Here is a 12,690-nt window from a genome sequence, read left to right on the forward strand (position 1 = left end):
CTTGATAAAATATAAATTGATTATTTTGAACGAGAATGAACAGTTAATATTACATCAATAAACCGGTATCAGTTACCCTCCATAGTATGAATTGCCAAGACAGAGGATAGGCAACGTTGTTCTTATATCTCTCTCCACTGTCATTATAACGTGGACTTTACTATAGAATACGGTATGTATTTCACATTGACTCGGTATGCAATATTTCCTAGCTCAAAACGGTATGAGCAAAAATTTTAGATTTAGGTTGATGATAAAATGATTATACTAAAGCTGGATTTTCACCACATTTATTAATAAAATGTTAATTACTTAATCCTTATAGATTCTATTAGATTGAACATAACTTATCATACACATGTGATGAACATATGTGTTTTTCAAGTTCCGTTTAGTCCAATAGAATCTATAAGGATTAAGTTATTACCATTTTGTTGATAGCTTTGGTGTAAACCCAGCTTAACAGTCTTTCAACATTTTTGAACTTGATTATTCCATTTATCGGTGATTTACATTTTTTTCAACTTCAAGGACCAGCAGGGCCTCTGAAAGAATCACTGGACAATCAGCAAAACGCAGCGGCCCAGAGAGAACGCTACTACGCCACAATACACAAAATGCCATTGCAAGCAACGTCTGACAAAATACCTGGTAAGCAAATCTATATGCATTCAAAAACTTGGATAATTTCATTCTTTGATAGTTTATGTATGAGTAAAAGAGGTGTAATATTGTATTATGTACATTTTTTCAGTTTTGACTACATATTAGCATTATCAATCTATAGCCTACATCTTTTTGTTATCCCTGAATGATCCTTAGTTTAAATAACGAAATTAACGTTTTGGTAGAGAGTTAGTGGGGAGGATATTTTTATTATTCTTCCCAAAGAATGGACATTGATATGTCCAAAGCTCCGCCAATTTATGTAGATGCATAACAATATGATTATTATCTATAGTTATTATATTACAAATTGCTTTTTCATATCATATACAGTTTGCAATAGTTATTTTCCTAGTCTATATTATGTAAATTCATCTATAATTTTGCTGTATTGTAAGCTATTGTATATAAGTGTATAAGCCAGTATATATTGTAATCTACATAAATAAAGTACTCAATCAATCAATCAATGATTGTCAATCGGTCAATAATCCTTTTTTTCCTTATTATGGAATATAACTTACTAGTAGTTCTGTGAACAGAAGACCTCATGCAGTTTTCTCATCCACAAGTATCTGATGTCACCTGTTCTAGTTGACTCAGTTGAATCACAATTCACAGTTGAATCATTAATCTTAAAAACTGTTATTTGTTTTCACCAAGATGAAAAACTCACTCATGTTAATAAACTCAGTTCACGTTTGAATTTGTATCCCCTATGATAATAATTTATCCAGTTCCGTGATAATCTTTCCATCTAATAAAAATATTTCTCAACTATTTTAAAATTAATGTTTTTCAATCAAGAATATTATAATATTTATTCAGCATTATTTAGTTCATTCAATCATTTTTTATTTTATTTTCAATTATATATTAAATTTGTTTTTCAGCTGTGAAAATATTGGTACTAATGGGCACGCATCATGAAAAATATTGAAACCCTACCTTATAGAAGTAGACACGGCCGGACATCTGTGTAATGCATGCAATGAATAATCCACTTGTCAGCTGATTGATTATGAATAATTCTGTAGCATGATTGATCCTATCTTCAAAGTAGATTATATTATAGTGATATCAGAGTATGGAAGGATTCCTTTTCTTTTCATATTATCCTTAAAATGCAAAATTTCAAAAAACCTTGTGTGAAGATCGACGCGCAGTTGAAGAAGGAATATTCCTGCCAAATCTCATCGAATTCTATCAACGCGTTTGGCCGTAATCGCGTTACATACAGACAGACAAAAGGAAATCCGAGTTAGAACATAGACCTCACTACGTTTGGTCAACAATATATTGAAACAAACCTTTGGAAAATAACAGGAGTGGAATAAACTCATACAAAAAAATATGAAATCAATCACTGTTAAATAGTTGACCGAGCGAAGTGAGGTCTAAGATTCAAGTCGACGGTTTGGCATTTCTCTTCATGTTTAAATGTTTATATGTTGCGCATTTACGGCGAAACGCAGTAATATAGATTTTCATGAAATTTGACAGGTATGTTCCTTTTTAAATTGTGCGTCGACTTGTATATACAAGGTTTTTGGAAATTTTGCGTCTCAAGGATAATATAAAAGGAAAAAGGAGCCTTCTTCATACGCCAATATTACCATAAAAAGCAGAGTATAAAATTATTCATCATAAATCAGCTGTCTAGTGGACTATGATACTAACCGTTCAAAAACATCGAACATCTCGAAAATGTATCTTTCCATCAACGTTAGTAGACAGTTGTACACTAACTTTGTCTTTCCATAAGCTGAGGCCATGATTCTAGTTAAGAGTTTGGAGTTATTGATAGAAAACTTTTTTTACATTTTTCTTTCTTAATCTGAAGATCAAAATTGCAATAAATATTATTAAAAAATTGATTTCTAAAATCATGAAAAGTGAGAAATGAAGCTTGTAGGAAATCAGCATTATGGTAGTTTATTTTGTTAATTTCAACACACCGATTTTTCGCCAACACGACAACACAGAAATTGCAACAAATATTATTGAAAAGAAATTGATTTCTAAAATCATGAAAAGTAAGAAATGAAGTTTGTAGGAAATCAGCATTATGGTAGTTTATTTTGTTAATTTCAACACACCGATTTTTCGCCAACACGACAACACAGAATGTTCTCTGATGGGTTGATTGGATTGGCGTATCGACGGCAGCCAGACCTGATAACAGCGCTCACACTCACATTCCGGGATGACACGTCACGGTACGATAGGACAGAAAGCTCCATGTTTATTTAGGATTTTTTCTAGACATTTTAAATTGATGAATTATTCATTAATTTTTGAGAAAACATAACAACAGGTCAATGTAACTTACTGTGCGCGAGGTCTACTGTTCACAGAACTACGAACTTAGTATGAAAAATAACAAGAGTGGAATGAACTCATACGAAAAAATAAGAAATCAATTACTGTTAAATAGTATAGGCCTCATAGAATAGATTGATTCTCTTAGTCTATAGAAATAATGAATCAAAACTTCATTGTTTTTGCAGAAACCTCAGAGGACATCTCACCGTATGCCACATTCCAGCTGGCAGATGCTAACAACACCCTGCTCCACAGCTTCATGTACCACGAGCAGGCATTGGCTGAGGGGTGTGCCTCACCCCCACCTCCTGGGCCTACCGTGAGTATCAAAATCAATTCGAAAATTAACCAATAATATCTTTCAAAATATTACTTAGGTACTGAGTTGGTGTTGATAACTGAGAATACACTGCAACGAGTGTGGAAGAGCTTCTTGGGCAGAATAGAAAATTGCCTCAGGGAAGAAGGACGCCTCCTTCCTGACATAATGTATAAATATTATTATATATTTTTATATAATTTATTATTTAAAATATTATGACATCAAAACCCATTCAATTTTTGAAATATTATTCTGTGAATTGGAAATCTGGTCGCGGATTTAATTGTTAAATGTAATTGATAAAGCGAAAAGATCTCCAATGTGCAAAGATGAAACGTGTGTTTTATCACGTTTCGTGAAGGCAATAATATATTATGATTTTTAGCTCCGTGCTATACAAACAAGAGTGAGTCGACTATTGGTCTGTGAATCAAGGCTACATGTTTTTTCACATAAATAGATTTTGAATTTTCTTTCTATTCTTTGAACCGTTTGTGAAGTTTGTTGTTGAGTTGAGGCATTGGTTACCTGAAGGATTCTTTCTTGAGAATTCAATTATAGGCTGTTACAGTTCGGGCAGTTTAAACCTACATATATGTGTTTTCAGGATTTGAATCTTGTAGGGAAAGCTGGTGTTTTGATTCAAATAGCTGGCATAAGTTTATTTTTATATATTTTTTCATTTAAAGTCGGGAGTGGTTTAACCGGACCTTGAGGATTCAGGCCAAGGGACAATTTTTAAGGTAGAGTAAGATAATATTTAATTGTACATTTTTTTATTTTTCAGACCCACAATTCTGAATAATAATTTTGTTTCTATTATCAAAAAAACTGAACGACCACAGATCAGCTGAGCGAGTAGCCCTCAAATTATTATCTGATTATTATAAGCAGAAATTTTGATTGTTGATTATAGTTGTAATATTTCGCATTTGTTTTCCATTTCGCATAGTTTCATATTGGAATATTCGTTTTAAATAAATAATTTTTGATGTTAAATAAAAACAGAAAGCTACAGTTTTTCTCTTTTTTCCACCATCTTGATTACATATATTATTATAAATATTTTATATATTATCATTCAGAGTGAGTCATATGTATGGGAAACCTTCAATAAATTGGAGACTGTTGTAGATATAATACTGTAACTTTTAGGATAAGTTATTGGTAAAAATATTTGAGTTACAACCCCTCATTCCTCCAAAAACTAAAACTTCAATCAGCCGCCATTTTGGAATCAAGTATCAAAGAACATTTTTGTCGATGCCATCTTTCTTTTTTCAAAAAGGCCTTTAAAATGATGTACCACACAATGGGTGTTTACATTTAAAATATTCGAGTAGCAACCCCTAATACACCCCCTTATGAGGGGTTGAAATTCAGTTGTACGTCAAAGGGTAGAGGAACTTAGAATAACTTATCCTGAAAGTTACAGTATTATATCTACAACAGTCTCCAACTTATTGAAGGGCTCCCATACATAATTAGGACTTACTCTGTATAATTACAACACAACTAGTGTCAACTCTTCAAGAGTCTTTCACTAGAGTTGGAACTAGTTGGGTTGTGATAGAATAGAAGGGTAATTGATAACTTTTATTATGTTCCAATATTTAATTCATCGTATATAATTCAACAATGTTTGAATATTATCAAAGGCTCTGATCTCATTTTTCCATGAGGGCTTGGCTATTCATGATCAAATGTGACAGATTTGACTCGACAAGGGCATCTCATATTTTGTCTATTACTGCATCCATGATTTCAAAATAATGTGACATATTTGCAGAGTCAAAAGCTGAGACGTGCCCGCCGCAGAAGTAGCCGTAAAACGGACGCTGATGAGTCTGACGAGTCGGACTCTGATCCCGATCAGCTGACCTCGAGTCGGACCGAGTCCTCCAACCATCTGGATGCTGTCAAGGGCAAACATAGTCAGTTCTTTAAATTTATATAATTTCCTGTATTTTATTTTATAGCTATCTAGATTTGCGTAGAGGAAAGTTAGCATAAAAATATATCCCATGGCATAGGTCGTTTATGTTCCAAGTTTCAAGTTTTTATTGGGCCAGTGGAACATAGAAGTTACATATAGCCAAGTCACAATTCACATTGAAAAGACATACAATAAATTGCACAGGTACAACAATCCAAATTTCAAGCAGATTTTTTGTTAAATCAAGCCGACTACTACTGTCTATTATAACAACTGTTTTGGCCGGGTAAGAGTGTATAACGGCACAGTATGAGAGACTACCAGCGTCACATAGCTTCACAAAAAAGAACTAGGCCTACTAGAACTGACGGCCTGAGTTGCCATTGAAATTTGGAACAAAAAACGTTATTTACTATGAAATATCTTCTTATGCTATCTTTTCTCTATGGTTATACTAAAGACGTCATTTACAAATGGAAACAGGATAAATGACTTGGAACGTTTTAGAATCCACCTCTTCAATTCCTTTTAGTATAATCAATTATTATCAAACGAGAATCTTAATTAAATGCTGTAAATCACCCCGAAGGCTTCTGCTACTGCAAATATTGACAACAGGGTGAACAGCTAAAAGGAAATTCGTAATCCATCTAGTATGGAAATCCTTCTAGTATAGTAATCCTTCTAATTCTAGTCTTTGAAGAGAGAATTTGTATTCATTTCTATATGCAGGCTAAATACTGACCAATCTCTCAATATATATTCACGTTGTCACCTGTGGATATGAAGAGTTCTCAAAGTTAAAATGTAATGTAACTTTATACTAATAAAACTTCTATTTCACTTATAAGTGATATACTACTCAAAATTTGAGGATAACACTGTATTTTATTATAAGACTTCTTTTTTTTTACTGTGCAAAATACTACAATCATAATATAATTATGACATTGGAGAAAAAATAGGCTGAGCCTGTACTATTTCTCTCCAAAAATTTTGATAAAGAGTTAATGTTGTCCAAAGTTTGAAGTTATGATATCACACACTGCTTCTTCACTTGATTTTTGACCCAGGAATAATATTTAAAGATTTTGAATTTTGAAGGTTGAAATAATACGTCAAATGAATTACAGAATGTATCACAGTAAAAAAACATTTCAGATACTATTTTGGATGAAGTAAAAAAATGGTGGAATTGAAACAAATATATTTCAGCAATTAAATGCACTGAATGTTTGTTCTCTGATATTTATGGTAGAAACTTTGTTTTATAAAAGAACAGGAGATAATGGATAAGGGACACTCCCAGCACTTTCACATTTTTAATTCAAAAAGTGGAGGAGATGTGCAGGAGTTGGAGTAAATAGGAATTCTATTAGGAATAGATAGCTACTATGTATTCACTTTATTAAAGGGCCAATTCTGTATATAATTGAAATGATTAAAATCATCCAAATGATTTTTTTCATTTTTTATGCATTAATAAAATATAAAAGGGTACTGGATGATTTCGTATTCCTTTTGTGATACTTTACTGTAAAAGATGAAACTTATTCTTATTATTGATTTTGTGTTTGTCTCAGGTTATATTTATCACGGAGCTCAATCTAGCACATCATCAGATATTTCGCCAATGTCCGAGCAGAAATCACTACCAAGGCGGGGAGGTCGATCAAGGTAATTATTATTATTGGTAAAATATAAAATTCACTTCATACTTTACTCATTTAACTCATTATCTTATTCAACTCAAGTGTCATACATGACACTCCAAACATGTCATTCAACTCCCAACTCACAAAAATAATATTCTCATGCAATAATATAGATGGATCAAGCCATGTATGACACAAGTGATTATTATTTGTCTGATATCCTATTTACCTAATATCCTATTCACTTATTTAATTTATTTTTCCATTATTCATATGACAGAGCTTTTATAATACATTAAGGGCCGGTTTCTGAGCTCGGTATTTGGCTGAGTTTTAGACTTTAAGCAGCTTGAGTCAGAAAATTGACTCACCAAAACGGGGCATAGTCGTATGTCATAGTCACGTTTGAATTGAAATTCGAAAAACTAGAAAATTTAACACAAAATAAAATGAAGAGAAAATAGTGTAAAGTTTCAGCTATTTTGAGATATTTAGGAATATTTAATTTCGTCAAGGAAAAACGTTCCCAATTATAGAAATGAGAAAATAAAGATTGTTATAAAAACTATGACTACGCCCCGTTTCGGAAAGCCAATTTTCTGACTCCAGCTGTTTAAAGTCTAGAACTTAGCTAACTCCCGAGCTCGGAAACCGGCCCCAAGTGTCTATTTTTTGCTATATCCAGGTTTGTCTAGATCGTACTTACTTCTGATCATAATTCATTACCTAATCTACATATATCAGATTTATTATGAGATTCATAGATGCAGTAACTTGCATTTATTAAATCTTTGTCTCTTATATTGCTCTCGTATATCCAGAGCTTTCTCTCTCTACTGTATAGGCTCTTCTACAAGTGAGCTTAATATAGAGTGATTATTTTGAGTGTTGAGTTTCATGAAAGTGAATTACCAATTATCAACTATTTTAAACAGTTTCCAATGTAATTAATGTGTAATATACTTTAATATAATCGAGGGACGAAAGTACTCCATCTACTTTACCTCTTGGTGGGAAATGTAGCACCTGACAATGTTATCAGTTGGAAAAACTTTTTTCTCATGGAGCGGAACTCTTGAAATAGAAATAGAAATTTCTTTATTGACATAAGACATTTAACAAAATGTATGGCCAATCGTCATATAAATATATATATATTATACAAAATTCCAAGCATAAAAACAAAACAATTTTACAATATAAAGTAATTTACAAAACCATTTTCACAATTCATACATGCTGTACCTACAATTTGTACCTACTTTAGCCCCTGGATGCACGAAGTTATACCTACTGGTTAGTTACTTTGGAACTATATTTTTAGTACGGTACAATATTTCTTTAGTTTAACAACTGATTTATTAGAAATATTGAGTACAGAAATATTGTACGGTAAAAAAAACATAGGCCTAAAGTACCATTGGGTATCATTGATTTATAATAGGAGCTTTTTTACTGATAGATAGAATGTGAAATATTTCTTCTATGTTTCTATAGTTTTGAAGCATCTAAATTTGAAAATCTATTTTGTGAAAATACTTGAAGACTGAAATTTTTGTGAATTGATGAACTGCAAGACTTAACCTATTTCGGACTATGTATTATCTGAATTTGGGAGAGGAATAGCACAAGGTGACCTTATTTTTCCTCTCCCTATCATTTTGTTAATGTACTTGGTGTATGAATGAATGAAGAATAAAGAATCTAGAATATTTATTTAAAAATTTTATTTTTTCTCAATTTTCACCCCGCAGATGGCTTCCGCCCAGCAAGACAACAATGCGCAACTCTCTCTCGATCGCTGAGACTTCCTTCAGGACAACCGGAAGTGGCGGGCCGGAACTGAGTGAGGCCGAGTGCGACATTGACACCCTGAAAAAGCTGAAACTAGGCATCCGTTCGAGTCTGTGGTCTCGGCCTGGTGGCGGTGGTGGGGGTAGTGGAGGTGGCAGCAGTGCGCATGCGCATAACCCCCACCACTCCGACTACTCTATAGCCGTCTGAGGTACGGCCCAAGACTGGACTATGGACGTGTAGAGGCTGTAGTTGCGCCTCTCTTATACTCTGTGGTCCACAGCGAAAAATACTGATATGTTCGAATTTATCGTGTGGTAACAAACATCATTAAGGTCGTGTAGAGGCTGTGGTTGCGCCTCTGTTATACTCTGTTGTTCACAGCGAAAAATACAAGTGTGGTAAAAAACATCATTAAATCAACTTGTGGTTGCACCTCTATAGAACTCTGTGGGTCTAGAGAAGAGGACAGATTGTCTTGGGATGGACGAGTATAGTGAGGTCCACGTTATAATGGCAGTGTTTACTGGTACTGGCTATATTACTAGTACTATGGTTCAATAGAATAGAATCATAGAATCTAGAAACTTCACAAATTATTATGCTACCAATGATAATATTGCGTAATAATGATGGTATATTGCTATCCATGTCTATCATTCAACAAAGCGGATAGCGCTATCTCTTTCTCGCTCTGCTCTGTTGCCGGATCGTCTTTCAACAATGTGGAATTTATAATTAACTAAGAAAATATTGCATCTTTATTATGAAAATTCATTAAGAGATTATTGGAAAATATAATTTCTTGCTTAATAAAATATAATTGATTGTTTTTAACGAGAATGAACACTACCTTCATAAATAAAGCCATAGTGCATTATTGTGACGTCAGCACAGGTAGGTCTCCTAGACCAATAAAACTGCTAGCTGATATAGATCAGCTGAAATCAACGATTGTTTATTGGTGTAGGAGCCCTACTTGTGCTGACGTCACACGAATGCACTACGGCTTTGTTTACGGAGGTAGTGGAATGAACAGTTGATATTACATCAATAAGCCTGTATCAGCTACCATCTATAGAAGACAGAAGATCGGCAACGATGTTCTCCTATCTTTCTTCACTGCAATTATAACGTGGACCTCACTAGACGTATATATAATGATTAAATAAGGTGTAACTAATATTATTATGATTACACAGTTTACAAACTACAATTATTATTTCTTTGAAAGCTCATATTCACTGTTTGACACTACATTGTTTTGGAAATATCATGTGACCTGTATAAGAAAGGATAACAAAATTATCCCAAACCAAAACAAAGCTTGTCAACAATAATGGTTTAACAACAGGAAATCTAGAATAATCATCAATGAGGCCCTGGATAATTTCAATAAAATTGGAAGTTGTTAATACTTATTACAGTTTCAATGAACTAACTGTGTGTTATCTCGACTATGTGCAATCTTATCTAAATTTGGGAAAGGAATAATAGCACAAGGTTACCTTATTTTTTTCTCTCCCCATCATTTGATTATGTACTTTTTGTATGAATCAATGAAGAATCAATCTGTTGTATTCAAGGTCATGCGAAAATGTATATAATCAAGATAATATTGTAGAATATTGTGGAAAGAATATCCTGGATGAATAATGAAGTCAATATAGAATGAAAATGATTAATGATAGAATGGATGACTTGAATAACAATATATAGTCAATCTAGTCAAAGGTGATAGTCAACTCTTTCTGTGCCAAAAATATGTTAATCTAGTCGAGTTATGAGCTTGGTTGATTCATCTCATCAACCTATAAGTTTTATCAAGATTAAATCTCAAATTTAGAGTTTCAGATTAAGTCTGAAGAATGAAATCTCAAATATAGAGTTTCAGATTAAGTTTGAAGCTTCGATACTAGATTTGAAGTCAAATTACTTTTGTTATCTTTAATTTCTCTGGTGAACTAAATGTTTAATAACAACAAAAAATACCAGAGCGTTATCTTAATCACCTGAAGGGTATGCATAATTGTGATATATAAAGGCATTGTTAATGATAAAATAGCTCTTTATTGTAATATTACAGAATAATTGAATTATCTAAAGATAATGATTATATTTTATTGGTAATCATTGCTTTTTATATATTGTATATTGTTCTATTATAGGATATATATTAATGTTATAGTGGAATTAATATAATCGTTACTCTGTAAATACATTTTCTATGGAATCATGAATTTCTGAAGATTAGTATTAAGCCGTCATTTAGCATGCTGGGATCATTTTCATCAATTTATATACCATACACAAAATTCATTTTTTCATCAAATAAATTTTCAATCTATAGAGTTACTAACAAAATACATTAGAATAAAACATGGTGGTTATACTATAATAGAATACAATACTGCCATATTCTTTTATAAATTGTAAATAGTTCTGATAAGAATATTGATCGTCATTACTTGGTGCCGGTCGCACAAAAGCCGATTAAATTTTAATCGTGATTAATCCCACGAGAACCAATCAGAGTATTATCAAAAAGACCTTCTCTGATTGGTTCTTGTGAAATTAACTTAATCACGGTTAAACTTTAACCAGATTTTGTGCAACCGGGCACAAATCGTGATCATCACGGCTCTTTATGTGAGAAAATGGAAGGATAATGAGGGTTTTGTTATTTATTTTAGGATATTAATTATCAATATAATATGATTTATATTATAATTATTCAAAGAAAACAAGTGTCAAAATGATCTATGAGAATTGGAGATTATGCTCAAAGCTGTCTTCCACTATAAGACGTGAAGGCGAAAATGTTATGTATTCATTACATAAATATGTATTGTAATGATTACATTGAATAGCATAAAATTGATTTATGCTATAAACTGACTTTCAAGTATTATTGCAAAGGTGTCTTGGATACCAGACTTCCAAGAACATTCCTCTGAGTTATTTTCATATGAGATCGTTTCATGTTGTTGATTTTTTGTCTTTTTTATCCTCCATCATCCAAAATAATGGAGCATAATTCACACATTCAGTGAAAAAAACACTGAAAGTATATTTTTAAAATATGAACAGTGTACTATGTAGATGAATGATAATCGTTCAATCCATGCAACTATTACATTTAATTGAAGCAATTTAAACACACCAAACTAAAAAATTGAAAACAAATTTAACAACATGAATTCAATAGTGATTTCACACTGTACAGAAGGTTGGTATTAAGTAGAAAAATCTAGTTTGTTTTGAGTCACAAATTGTGATTAATAATTAGTTATTATTCAATGCCCTTATTGAGCACTGTATCAAAAACATAAATCACCTTATCATTGATGTTGAGAAAGATATTATAAATGTAGTTTGAAAGTTGAAGAGTTATTCCATTTTTTGAATATAGAAAAAAGATTGTTCTTATCATTGCCAAAGCATTTATTTTAGCATCATGTCTTGTTGAATATTGGAAATATTATGATAACAGTATTATATATTTGAATGAAATTGGACTGTATTTGTATATTCTAAGTGTGAGGTTTTATTAATAAAGCGCATTTTCATTAAACTGGTCAGTTCTTTCTTTCGAAGAATATTTTCAACAATCATAAAATTCTTGTCACACTGATTGTATCTATAAGGAGGATATCTATAGAAGGCTGTATTGTAACTCATATAACGATATTTCTAAAGAGATCCTTGGTGTTTATTATACTTTAGTGATGTCCAAGCTATAACGGCGCAGTGGAGAAAGATAGGGGAAGGCCTTTTATAGAGGGAAGCTGATACCGGTATAATTGGATGTAATAGTTATTGTTCGTTCTAGCTCAAAACATCATTGACAACATAAATCATTTTCTTCTTGAATGTTAATGTATAGTGGGGAAGACAATCTAGGCCTACATACACAAGCTTTATTCTTCTTTTGAAGGGCTACTGATAATTTAAAAACTAAAAAAATGATCGAGTACATGTTTATCTCATTT

General features: G+C 32.2%; 1 protein-coding gene across 1 annotated transcript in view; it reads left to right on the plus strand.

The window, feature by feature from the left end:
- The window catches only part of LOC111058651 (Down syndrome cell adhesion molecule-like protein Dscam2), a 541,982-nt gene extending 529,710 nt beyond the window's left edge, over positions 1–12,272 (plus strand). The window contains 5 exon segments of the mRNA XM_039430110.1: positions 532–651; positions 3,177–3,310; positions 5,103–5,247; positions 6,833–6,926; positions 8,659–12,272. Of these exon segments, the coding sequence (XP_039286044.1) occupies positions 532–651; positions 3,177–3,310; positions 5,103–5,247; positions 6,833–6,926; positions 8,659–8,908 (743 nt within the window). The 3' untranslated portion in view covers positions 8,909–12,272.
- The last annotated feature ends 418 nt before the right edge of the window (positions 12,273–12,690 follow it).

Source organism: Nilaparvata lugens, chromosome 6 (assembly GCF_014356525.2).
Source record: "Nilaparvata lugens isolate BPH chromosome 6, ASM1435652v1, whole genome shotgun sequence".
NCBI classification, from domain to species: Eukaryota; Metazoa; Arthropoda; class Insecta; order Hemiptera; family Delphacidae; genus Nilaparvata; species Nilaparvata lugens.